At 46.2% G+C, this 13,711-nt stretch overlaps 1 protein-coding gene across 3 annotated transcripts in view; it reads left to right on the forward strand.

The window, feature by feature from the left end:
• lpin2 (lipin 2) overlaps positions 1-13,711 on the forward strand; it is a 136,557-nt gene that overhangs the window by 58,613 nt on the left and 64,233 nt on the right. For all 3 annotated transcript variants that reach the window (XM_038809192.1, XM_038809190.1, XM_038809189.1), the window contains exon 3: positions 1,539-1,634. In XM_038809192.1, the coding sequence (XP_038665120.1) occupies positions 1,539-1,634 (96 nt within the window). The remainder of the gene's footprint in view (positions 1-1,538; positions 1,635-13,711) is intronic.

Below are 13,711 nucleotides of genomic sequence, written 5' to 3' on the forward strand. Positions count from 1 at the left end.
ACTGAGAATAAAATTTTGCAACTAAGGTTACAAATGAAATCAATAAGCAGAACACTTGCATTATAATTTATGCTGTGGAAATCACTTAACCAATTTTCCCTGTTCATATTTCATCCACACAATTATAGGTACATGTATAAAATGATTAACATGTCAAATGCTGACCCCGCTGCTCTGAAATGTCAGAACAGATTAAAAAGTAGCACTTCCAGTTGAACGTGTATGACTGAAATTCAACACTAATTGTGTTTCTGCCATGATTAGCACTCTGGAAATTTAAGTATAATCACATTTATGAATCTTATTCTTCCTTGTACCTTTGATTTATAGTGCTCTGTGCTAAGACTGCAGTGATAAATTAAATTCCTTGCAATGCCAGTATAATAATGTATGAATCTCAACATAGAAAGTTGTATATGACCTTGTATAAGTGTCTGCGCTATTTCAGTTGGTGTTTATATGGAAACGAAGAGCAAACTCTTGGAAATGCAGTTGAAAATACAAAAACCAAAATAATAAAACTTGAATATATTTTAGACGTAATGTTTTGTTCTGTAAATATCCATATACTTTTGGACTGTTCAAATTCTATATGGGTGATGGGGTTAAAAAATTATTATTTACTAGCTAATTTCTGTACACAGTTGTGATAAAGTACGTATATCATTGTGACTATAATTTAACGATTCCAATATTGGAGCAGTCCATGCAAGCAGGATCTGAGAAGCCTCCAAGCTTAGGTAGACAAGTGGCAGAAATAATGACCATCTTCCCTGACCTTCAGGTCCACTACCGTGGAGTCCTCCATAATTATCTTGGGAGTTTAACATTGAAGAGAAAAATGTCAATTAGGGAAAGTGGTTCGTCAGCTTCTCTACTTTCGGCAAAGGTCAGATCAAGAGTGTGATGAAATGTTCCAGATGCATGCAACAGCACAAAAATTGTAGTTTGCCAGTACCTAGAACGGAGCATTTTTTGTCCGCCCTATAATTAGGCCCCACCACCACTGATAGATTGAGGCTGCTGTATGCACAGAATGTACTGCAACAACTCACCCTTGTTCACAGAACACTGCCAATTCTGCAGCCTTTTCCAGCAGAAGGCCAAGCGCAGCAACATCAAGCGGAACAAAATCACCTCTTGCTTTCCTTTATAATGCTCCTGTGAAGCACCTTGGGACGTTTTATTATGCTGAAGGTGCAATATAAATATGTTGTAAGAAGTCTTACCACACCAGACTAAAGTCCAAGAGACTTGTTTGAAAGCTTTCCTCACCTGATTAAGGAGCTAAGCTCCAAAAGCTAGTGATTCGAAACAAAGCTGTTGGACTTTAACCTGGTGTTGTAAGACTGCTTACTGTGCCCACCCCAGACCAACACCGGCATCTCCACATCATAAATATGTTGTGACTGTGTTGTAATGTGTTTTGATTTTGTGTATATTTTGGTAGAATGGTTGGAAGAGTTGTCTTTGAGTGTTTGTTTTGACTTTTCAAAAAGTGATGTTGAATTTATTTTGTGCTATTTCGGGACTTGCAGATTGACATAGAGATTAATGGTGATCCAGTGGATCTGCACATGAAGTTGGGAGATAATGGCGAAGCTTTCTTTGTGCAAGAAACCGAGCAAGAAAATGTATGTATCAATTTTGACTTCATTTGTGAATGTTTCATGGAAATACGTGGTGGTGTGCTTGTGTCTTATGACAATTGGCTAAGAAAGGTTGTTTGCTCGTTATCTAAATAATGGGTGGCAAGGTGGCACAGTGGTTAGCACTGTTTGGCAGCTCCATTCCTTTCATGGCTGGCAAGGTTGTATTTATTGCATACCATCTAAATAAGGTTCAGTTAAAATCAGCTTGGGCAGATGCAAGGATTAATTTCCCACACCTGCCACTTTATTTGCCATAGTATTTTAATTATGCAGCAAAGAGAAGAAACAAATATCAAAAGAGGTGGTGAGGAAAGGCATTTGTGGGTTATGGGGATTTAATCACCCCCACCCCCCAAGTCATTACCATATGTTGTGGTATGAGTGTGCGTTATGAGAAAGGAAACCGATTCAGATTTTCAGTAATAAATGTACCAAATTAGCATTGCTTTTGCGTTTGTTTCAATGTTTGATTCTAGAACTATTGTTGCTCTGTTTACTTGCTATAAATATAGCAGTCAATATGGCCGCCTTCCTTAATCCTAATTATGTTTGCTTTAGAGTCGCCAGGTATCTCTCGATACCGCCACAAGGTTCAAACCCAAATACTGATCAAAGAGCCAATACACCAGTTAGTTAGTTCAAAGTCAATACTATTTATTTACACACACAGTAAGATCTACTCATGCACAACAGTACTACAAACTAAACTATCTCTAACGGGCATTGTGGGTCTCATCTTGAGGGGTCGTAATTTGCACAAGTTCTCTGTCCTGCTTCTGTCGTGTGAGAGACAAGGATTTGAGTCCATTTGGCCATATTGTCTGGGCTCAGATGGGCGTGGGCTAACTCTCCAAATACCGCTGTGAAATGAATCCACAGGTGTCCAGCAAACCCTGTGGGGCGCTCTGTCTTTTTCTGCCTACATTTGTTTAGGCCTTCTACAGGATCGCCTTTGTTGTAGCCGATCGTATCTCGGATCACTGCATGCATTTCTTGGAGGGTGCCTCCTCCTACATTCTGTGGGTTGGGAAGGGCTGCCACGACTGAGGGGTCGAGGCTCAAAACTGTGAGCTTCACTTGCTCTCTTTCATCCAGGCCGTACATGGTCGCCTGTTGTTTTACTCTTGCGACATAATGGTGTGGGTCCGCTGTGGGTTGGAACGGTGTTATCTTATCGCACGCGTCCCTTAATTGAGTGACGATTAATGGGGTGGTGTATAGAAAATCTGGGTTTCCTTCCGCTGTGGCCCTGCGTTGTGTGGTTACAGGGTTCATAGGATTGTGCTCTACCTGTACAGTCGGGGTGGGGGTACATTCCTTTTCTGTGGTATCTGTGGGCAGTTTCATTTAACTCCTGCCAATCGGGGCCATTTTCTTGGTCTAATTGGGGTCCAGATGTGCTCTGGAATCCATTTTGGACAGAAAGCAGGGATTGCAGTTCTGCAATTTGCTTCCGGCATATTGCGTGATCTACCGAGCTCTGCCTTTGTTCCGTCGTGGAAGTGTGGCGTGCTCGTAGGGCTGCTTTTAAATCGTGACACTGTAACTGCTGAACTTGGTGTTCCATTTGCTCTCTTACCAACACCACACGTTGCGTGTCTTGGTAGCCTTATCATATTGCGACTGAAAGCTGCTTAAATGGGCGAGACAAGATTGGTGTGCCCATTTGACATCCTCTATCTCCTTGTCCTTCGCCGCCATCTGCTCTCTCAGTTCCCTGTTTTCTTTCTCATACTCTCATGTTTCCTTCACTATTCTTGTCTTTCTCTTTAATCTCTCTGCGGAGCGTCCTCCCGTCCTCCTCTGTGCCTCGCAATTGTGCCAAGCAGGACACGACTGCCATTGGCTTGCGAGCTTTCCCTAAGCTCTTCTTATGAATCTGTCAGGTTCTCCCACCAAGTATGCCCTATACTTGCAGGACCTGTTTCATCATTTGCACAAAATTCACTCCAAGGGGGCCATCCTTTCCCTTTGAGATATTTTCTAATGTCCTCTTCCAATATGGGACACTGTCCTACTCTACTGGTCGCTGCGACCTCGAATTCTTGGGGGTTCATAAGGCTTTCCATTGCCTTCATTGCCATTTCTATCGCTATCTCTGGGTTTCTACTGAATTTGGAATAGGGGGGGAATAAAGTGGTGATGTAAACACTGGTACGGCGTACACTATTTTCCGGCCAACAAAACTCCCGGCAGTTTCAGGCAACAAAATCTCTCGGGTTTACCTTTTTATCCCTGTCAGTATGCATGAAAATAACACACTTCTGAATTTTGGTGATTTGATCAGTATTGGTCTTACGCTTGTGCTTTTTCTTTTTGCAATTGGATTTCTAATTCAAATTTGGGTTCTCTCGGAGTGACAAAGCCACTTCTAGGTAGAGTCCCATCAGATGTCGCCAGTAATGTTGCTCTGTTTACTTGCTATAAATATAGCAGTCAAAGATGTCCAAAGATGTGCGAGTTAGGTGGATTGGACATAATAAATTGCCCTTAGTGTCTAAAATTGCCTTTAGTGTTGGGTGGGGTTACTGGGTTATGGGGATAGGGTGGAGGTATTAACCTTGGATAGGGTGCTCTTTCCAGGAGCCGGTGCAGACTCGATGGGCCCAGACTCGATGGGCCGAATGGCCTCCTTCTGCACTGTAAATTCTATGATCTATGAATATAGTCGCCTTCCTTAATCCTAATTTATGTTTGCTTTAGAGTCGCCAGGTATCTCTCGACACCGCCACAAGGTTCAAACCGGAATACTGATCAAATACACCAGTTAGTTAGTTCAAAGTCAATACTATTTATTTACACACACAGTAAGATCTACTCATCCACAACAGTATTACAAACTAAACTATCTCTAACGCTAACGCCTATACTTAACTTCGGGTGCCCACTCAGTCAGAGGACCAATGGCCGTTGTTCGGATCTGCGGTTGTTGGGTTCGAAGAGGTACAGGAGAACAGCTAAGGTCGTCCGTCTGGTAGCGAGCGTTGACCTTGAACTTACTTGCTTCTGGTGCAGCTGGTGGAAGGGTCTCTCCGCTTTGAGAGTCAATTCCAAGAGAGCGATTCTCTCGTGGGGGTTCCTTCTTATACCCGGAGGGGCATCGCGTGCTTTTAGGCGGGCCTTAAACATGGCCCCAATTAATTGGGCCGCTTCTTGATCACTGGTATTGATCTTGACCAATAAAGGGGTGGGTACCCTGATGGCTGGGCGTGTCTTAGGTGGCCGTTGGCCTGGCTTTGTTTGTGCTTTCGGTTTGGGGAACTGGCGCCGGGATGTCTGCAACAGTATCAACTACCTGAGTGTTAGTCCCTTGTTTCCTGGAGATGGGCCATCAATATGCTAATCGACCCAGAGTTTCTATTCCGTCTGGTAACTGCTTCCCGAATATACATTCAGGCACTGTGCCTGCTTGTTTTCTTAACATTGTCCACAGTTCCCTACATTCTTTGCGAGCGTCCATTTTGTATTCTGGACGTGGCCATCCCAGATGGCTACATCGTAAAGACCATTTTATAGACTTTTAATGAAGTAATTTGGTTTGCTTTGATAAAAATGGATCGGTAGAGAGAATTCACAGGGAATCCAAAGGAAGGGTGTTTTTTTTGAGTAACTTTAAAAGGACATGAAATCCCTGGGTTGTTGCTCCATCAGCAAGAATGAAATTCCCACTCGTTTGCAGCTGTCGATGGCCATCACCGTCTCAGGTTAGGCAGACATTGTCTTCAGAAAACTTGGATTTGTGCATGACGTTTGTAGCAGCACCCAGGCAAAGTCCTGGAATGTTGAAGCAGCTCCATACACTTCCAACATGTCCAAGGGAGGCACATAGATACATAGAGGATAGGAGCAGGAGGAGGGAGGCCTTCTTTTCGCCTCTTGAACCTGCTGCGTCATTTATCACGATCAGGGCTGATCATCCAGAGCCTAATCCTGCTCTCTCCCCATAGCCTTTGATCCCATTCTCCCCAAGTGCTATATCTAGCCGCCTCTTGAAAATATTCAATGTTTTGGCATCAACTACTTCCTGTGGTAATGAATTCCACAGGCTCACCGCTCTTTGGGTGAAGAAATGTCTAATCATCTCTGTCCGAAATGGTTTACCCTGAATCCTCAGACTGTGACCCCTGGTTCTGCTCACTCCCACCATTGGGAACATCTTCCCTGCATTAACCTCCTTAGCCCTGTTAGAATTTTATAAGTCTCTATTGAGCTCCCGCCTCATTCTTTTGAACTCTCGCGAGAATAATCCTAACCTAATCAATCTCTTCTCGTATGAGAGTCCCGCCATCCCTGGAATCAGTCTGGTAGCCCGGTGGTTAGCACTGTTGCTTCACAGCATCAGGGACACGAGTTCGATTCCTGGCGTAGGTCAGTCTCTGGAGTCTGAACGTTCTCCCCGTGTCTGCGTGGGTTTCCAACGGGTGCTCCAGTTTCCTCCCACAAATCCCGAAAGACGTGCTGGTTAGGTAAATTGGACATTCCGAATTCTCCCTTTGTGTACCCGAACAGGCGCTGGAGCGTGCCGACTAGGGGCTTTTCACAGTCACTTCGTTGTAGTGTTAATGTAAGCCTACTTATGACACTAATAAAGATTATTATTATTAAGGAAACCTGGGAATGTCCTAGAAAAGGAGCTGGGTAAAAGATTCCATCTTGCTCTGTATTGAGCTACAGGGTATTTTACAATGATATTCAGACCTAACCATAAACAATCTCAATGCAGGGATTTTATAATTAGTTTCCTTTTTTCCTTAGATTTCCAATACCATTGTGTACTGTTGTTTGGGTATTTATTTCACAACATGGTGGCTCAGTGGTTAGCACTGCTGTCTCGTGGCGCCGAGGTCTGAGGTTCGATCCTGGCTCTGGGTCATTGTCGGTGTGGAGTTTGCACATTCGCCCCGTGTTTGCGAGGGTTTCGCCCCCACAACCCAAGATGTGCAGGTTAGGTGGATTGGTCCCTTAATTGGAAAAAAATTGGGGAAAAAAGTGTGACCATTGATTGGGTAATGGTGACTGGAACTGTTTCTTCTATACTTGGGAATTCATGCAGAAATTTGCTGTAAGAATTGCTTGAGCTTATTGCCTGCAGTTGCTTACGAATTTTTAAAGTATATTTACTAAAGTTTTACATTTTGTAGAATAACGCAACAAAATAATCAATCACCGTAAGCAAGGAACAAAAACAGTTCAGCATTGAGTACAGAGAGACAGAAGAACAACATCACAACCTATACAATCATTAGACGAAGTAACTAGGTGCCTGTACATCCACCAGCGACCGAGGAAAAAACAGGATGAGGGCTTGGAAAACATGGTAAAATGGTACACACCTGCTCACGCCGCATCCGTCCGCAATTACTGCGAGAAGTTTCCTGCACCATGTTCGGGTGCATACCAACGTACATCTCCCACAACTCTAGCAGCACCCAGTGCACCAACGACCCACAATGACCTCTTCTCCTTGGATGCCTGACCTATCAGCACCCATGTAGGAGCCAAGCACGGATTCTTTGTACCCACCCTTACGAAAGCAAAGAAAATGTGCGAAAACCACAGTCCTAAGGGGAGTCGCATGTACAATCCTGGACCAGACGTCAGCATTTGCTCAGACGCCTTTTTTTAAGAAAAATTTTATTTTATTCCAAACATGAGTTTTAAAAAACAAAGTTACACCAGATCCTCACTACTTGCATCCCCGCCTCCCTCTTCCCCCAACCACCCATATATGTCCCCAATCCTACCCTCCCCCGACTCATCTGGGAAGCGGCAGTCGCTCCAAAAGGGTATACCTGGCAACCTGGGAAACATACTCCACACCTTTCTTGCAAAGTCCCTCACTTGAATGTACCTAATTCACTCTCCACTCGGCAACTCAAACCTCTTCTGCAACTCATCCAGACCTGCAAACTACCCTCCAGATACAAGTACCTCCCCTTCAGCAGTCCCACCTCCCTCCACATTGTCAAATTCCACCTGTGCGTCATAGCCCATTCCCTCGTCACTTGAATCCTCAAATACCTGAAGCTTTCCCTAGCTACCTTAAATGGCCCCCAACCCTGCCGCATTCATCGGAAACACCTGGCTCTTCCTGACATTTAAATTGTACCCTGAGAAGACCCCAAATCTCTCCAATATTCCCATGACCCTACCCATATACTGCAACGGGTCTGACACAAACAACAACAGGTCATCCGCGTACAATGACACCTAGTGCTCCCTGCTCCCACTCACAATTCCGTGCCACTCTACACCTCCTAAGGAGCCAAGGCTCAATGGCCAGCGTGAGCAGGAGTGGACAACCCTGTCTTGTACCTCTGAGCCCAAAGCTCTTATCCCATTTGTACATACACTTGCCACCTGAGCTACATATTACAGATGCACCCATGCCACAAACTTCTAGCCAAACCCAAATCTACCCTAGATCTCCAATAGATACCTCCACTCCACCCGATCAAAAGCCTTCTCTGCATTCATTGAGGCAACGACCTCCGGCACATTTTGCATCATAACCACATTTTACAGCCTACTGATACTGGAGAGTTGCCTGTCCTTTACAAAACCATTTGATCCTCAGCGACCACCTCTGGCACACATCCCTCTATCCTCCCTGCCACCAATTTGCCAGCACTTTCATGTCTTGTCTTGTGTTCAAAAATGAAATGGGCCAGTACGACCCATACTCCCATCGGATCCTTTCCCTTTGGGATTAGTGTCGGTGTCTCTTCTCCCAATGCCTCACTAAATGTCCTCAACAAATGCGGTGCCAACTGTCGCGAATGCCATATAAAATTCCGCTGAATGCTATCTGGTCCTGGAGCCTTCCCCGACTTCATCCATTAATACTGTCAATCACCTCCCTCGGTCCCAACTGCTCCTCCTATGCTTGCCTCTTCATTCCTCCAACCTTGGAATCGCCATGCCATCCAGGAACCGTCCCACATCCCATTCCTCTCCACCTGGCCCCGCCCTGTACAGCTGCTCTTAGTACCCCCTGAACACCTCATTTATCCTTCCTGCTCTGACAGTGCTAAACATCCACCCCCCCTTTAAGATGGAAGCAGCCTGCCACCTCGTCTGGTGGGCCAGCATATGGCTCGCCTTCTCTCCATATTCATATTGCACCACCCTTCCTAACGTCAACCTATCGAACTGCCCCACAATCTCTTCCCCGCTGCCAACTCTTCAGTAGGGCCCCCAGAGTATCGTCTGTCCACCTCAATATATCATCCAACAGCTGTCCATGCTCTTTCCTCCTCACGTCCCTGTGCGCCTTGAACGGGATAATCTCACCTCAGAAGACCACCTTCAATGCCTCCCAGAACGTGGCCATCAACACCTCCCCGCTCTGATTATTCTCCACGTACTCCCCAGTCACCGACCTCCCCTTTTCCGCAAAACCCGTTATCTGCCAAGAAACCCGAATCCAACCTCCATCCCGGCCTCTGCACCTGCCCCGCATTCAGCCTCACCTCCGGCCAATGTGGCACATGATCGGATATTACAATTCCCACATATACCACCTATCCACAAAACAAACTACAAATCTAACCTGGCAAGTTATTGCCTCACTAACCTCCTAATATCAGGAAAGTTATGGACGGAGTCATCAACAGTGCCATCAAGCAACATCAATTCACCAATTGAAGACATCATTGCAATGCCAAATTGCATCGTCCTTCCCAGGCTTAAGGTAAGGCCCCCACCAACAAGCCTGGACTTGCAGAGGCCTACCGACTGAACTGGCTTGGGACAATTCACACCTCTTTAACCTGGAGTTACCTCTCTCTCTGCATCTTTGATGATTTGATTGCCTGCAGGTGCTCGCATTCCGGGGCATCTCTGACTGTGTCTATATAAACATTTCTGGAACAAGCCTTTCCATTCACCTGAAGAAGGAGCCGTGCTCCGAAAGCTCGTGTTTGAAACAAACCTGTTGGACTTTAACCTGGTGTTGTAAGACTTCTTACTGTGCTCACCCCAGTCCAACGCCGGCATCTCCACATCACATATACCACCCCCATGCCTTGGCATGAAATCAATTCTGGAGTACACCTTATACACATTTGAGAAGGAGTTCTCCTTCTCTGTGGTTTCTTAAACCTCCGTGGGTTACACCACTCCCATCCATTCCATAAACCCTCCCAACTCCTTCGCCATCCTCCCCTGTCTCAATGAGTTGGGGCTCGACATGTCCATCCTCTGTTCCATCACGCAGTTACAATCTCTACCAATAATCAATTGATGCATATCCAGGTCCTGGATTGCTCCCAGAAAATCCCACATCACCCCAATTCGGCGCATGTACGTTGACTAGCACCACCAATGTCCTCTCCAGCACCCCACTCATTAACATATCTACCTCCTCTAATACCACCCTATATCGGGTCCATCCAAGATGGCCATCCCCCTCTCCGTCCATGACCATGCTCAGTCTCCAACTCTGCCATGTTGCAATCAGCCCCCCCCCCCCCCCGCCCCGGCCTATTGCTGCCACTTCCCCCTCGGTTCACCAGCATTACCTGCCAGTGTGGTCCTTCTACGCGAAGGACCCCCTGCACACCTCGCCACACTCCCTCCATACTGGTCCCTTCTTTGCCTGTTCAAGCAGCCCCTCCACCCACCTGAATACCGTCGACCAGCAATCCCACCCATTGGGCCCCACCATGCACACCTCCTACCCGACTAGAAAAAACACCTGAAGTCACAAATCGCCCCGAATGGCGTGGGTAGCCCTGTACAGAGTACAAACTTATAACTCCCAAAGAAAAAAAAAGCAAGAAAAATCCTCCCATCCTCCTGCAACATACAATAACCATAACCTCCAACCTTTTACAGATGCAGCCCCTCCATCTCACACCAACTCTCAGTTCTCTCTCAGTTTATGGTCTCTTATAAAGTCATTAGTCTCTTGCATTTCAAAATAGTACTCCTGGCCTTCAAATGTGACCCAACGTTGTTGCTGGGTACAGCATCCTAATCCGAATCGTCCTTTGGTACACCACCTTGGCCCTGTTGAATCCTGCACACCTCTTCGCCAGCTCTGCACCAATAGCTTGGTATATTCAGACACAATATTCCTCCCATTCACAATCCAGCTTCTCCCCGGCCCATCGTAGAACCTTTTCCTTGTCAACAAATTTGTGCAACCACACGTTACTGCCTGTGACGGCTCTCGGCCTCTGAGTTAAAGATCTGAGGGCCCTGTCCACCTTTGGGGCCTTGTCCAACACCCCCTCCTCCACCAGCATGGCCAGCATCCTTGACACATTTATGGTGCTCGTTCCCTCCACATCCTCTGGCAACCCCACAGCCCACATATTCTGCCGCCTGGACCTGTTTTAGTGCTCCTCTATCTTCACTCTGAACGACTTGCACAGATCCCCCAGGACCCCCACCTCTGCCTCCAAGGAACGATCCGATCACCCTCTGGTTGGATACATTTCTCGTATCTTCGCCCCTTATGCCTCAAGACACTTTTCTACACGGTCCATCGACTCCCAGGCGTGCTACCACTCCCTCAATGGCCTTTGACCACTCACCATTCATCCCCTTCCTTTGCTTGCGAAATTCATCTTTGAAGACCATCAACTGTTCCATCTGGCCTTTCCCACTGGCGAAGACCTTTCCCTCTCCGCCATATTAGCAATTGTTGCTGTGCTCTGGCCACGTCCATTCCTTAGCCAGGTCTTTAAACTGTTTTTTGCTGGGTCTGGTAGCCAGTAGACATCCAATCTTGGAGAACCTCGCCCTCTGCTCCTTCTGAACCACATTCCTGCTGAAGCTACCCAACTAGCGGGTGTGAAGTGGCCAAACCAACACCTTCGAGCCGGAACTGCCCTGTGCGTGACCACTCACTCCATGGCAGCCACCAGAAGTCCATCTGCTAGGATACCGGACATAAACCCCAATACTTTTTTAAAATTTGTAAAACTAAGAGGAAAGGATACTTTGCTTCACGAGTGATTCCATGCAAAATGGGGATGTGGTATATTAAAACAGCTTTAATAACACAGTATTATACTACCTTTTTAACAGTACACAAATACAGCTTCCAATTACCAATTAAACAATGCTTAACAATAAAATTAAACACTTTCCTCCTAACTGCTTCCTCCTCTACAATCAAACAAAAGCCGCCACAGGTCAAAACCCACTTTTAAATAAAGTTAGCAAAGCCAGCATTACTTGCCAGCCTCTGGGTGAATAGTCTATTTTAAAAACTAATTGGAGAGGAGCAGGATCCTATCTGATTAATGCTGAATCTCTGGCAGCCTTCAAGTTGTTCAACTCCCAACATCCAGAGAACTAACTCCACTGTCTGCAAGTAACCCGGTACAGGCCTGGCTCCTTCCATTAATTACATCATCATTATCCCACAACCTAATTTGAAACACAATGGGTGGGATTCTCCGTTCCTGAGATGAAGTGTTGACACCAGGTCAGCATTTGTGGACTTTCACAACCGCAAAACTGGCACCGAACCTGGATTGACTCGGCAACTGTGGAAGGGCTAGCATCTGCATCATGTATGAGAAACACTATTCCAATGAGAAACAGAGCGGGATTCACTGGGTCTGTGACTGACACTCGCGAGTCTGACAAGCCGCAGCCACATATACACAATCCCCCCCACACTCATCCCGGCCAACAAGATGGCACTGGTTGTGCTGGAGCGTGCCCATACAGTTGATGGTTCGGTTGGGGACAGTGGGCACCTCTAGTAGGGGTGGGGGGGGGCGCACTCGTATGTGACCCGTAGCCCTAAGTTCACAGTGGGCAGTCAGCCACATGCGCAGCTGCATGGCTTCCTTGCCGGCTGCGACATTAGTGCTCTGTGCCCGTCCACCCCGACCCCACAACCCATCTCCTGACCACACCCGCTACTCCCCTCGGCTCTGGCAGAAACCCCCACACTATCAGCAAACTATTGTGATGATGTACGCTTTCCATGCCGCTCTCTCTCCCTCACCAGCGACGATGCTGGTTTCACTATTTTTAAAAGCACAAGTGAACCGCGCTGTCAGGAACTCGGCCTATCAGAGGCAGAGCATTGCGGAGGCCCTGGTGAATACTGGGTCAGGCCTGCTAATGACATGCAAACGGTGTTTACTGTAACGTGTGTTCCGGACCCCATTAACAGCGCTGTCGAGGTGACAGAGAATTGCGATTTGGCATCATATCAGCGCCAGCCCTGATTTTCATATTGGAACCTATTTTACCCCCAGTCATGCTTCGCAGTTTTGGCATCAGCCAATGGAGAATCCCGCCCAACATCTCTAATTATCTACTCCCCAGAAAGCATAACAACCCATTGGGCCTCTCCCTTAAACATGAGCAAGTTTGGAAAGATGGATGATGTATTTAGTAAGTTTTGATGCATTGGGGGCACTTTTCACATCGCGTGGGTGGAGGGTAGGAAGTTAGATGCTGAGTCAGCTGATCCATAGTCATCAGTTTCCTGTCCACACCAGAATTGCAAATCACCCTCATTCAAACTTGCTTTCCCAAGTGTTTTTTATTTGGTGACCAAGCAAGGTGATCCTTTTTGTCATAGCTAACTATAACAACATCTTTCTTCTTCGTCCCCCAGGCCCCTCTATTTGAGGAGGGGAAAGGGGTGAGAAAGAAACTGGGATTTTGTTATTGAAAATGAATGGTTTAATGGCCATGATTTAAGGACTTGTATCCTGTCAAGGCAGAGCAATATGGCCAAGGGCAGGCAATATAAAAGATGATGGCATTTTTCCTGATTCTTTTTCTTAGCATCAGAAAAAATAACCACTACCTTGTGTAAAGTCCAATCATACCTGTTCTATTTTTGAACAAAATTGAATACTGCTGCTGAGGTACTCAATCAGAAACCATTTCAACCATTGACTCCCTTGGGAAGGAAATGGTGGGGAGCAAGAGATGAAAGCTTTGAGCTGTAATGTTGTACCGTAAAAGGAGTTGAGCAGGAGACTAGTTTGCTGAAATTACACTTGTACCTGGTTGCTTGGGGCACGTCAATTATTTTTATTGTCCAAGAAATTGGATTTTAAAAAGCAACTCTGTGC

The sequence above is a fragment of the Scyliorhinus canicula genome, chromosome 10, assembly GCF_902713615.1.
Source record: "Scyliorhinus canicula chromosome 10, sScyCan1.1, whole genome shotgun sequence".
In the NCBI taxonomy this organism is placed as follows: domain Eukaryota; kingdom Metazoa; phylum Chordata; class Chondrichthyes; order Carcharhiniformes; family Scyliorhinidae; genus Scyliorhinus; species Scyliorhinus canicula.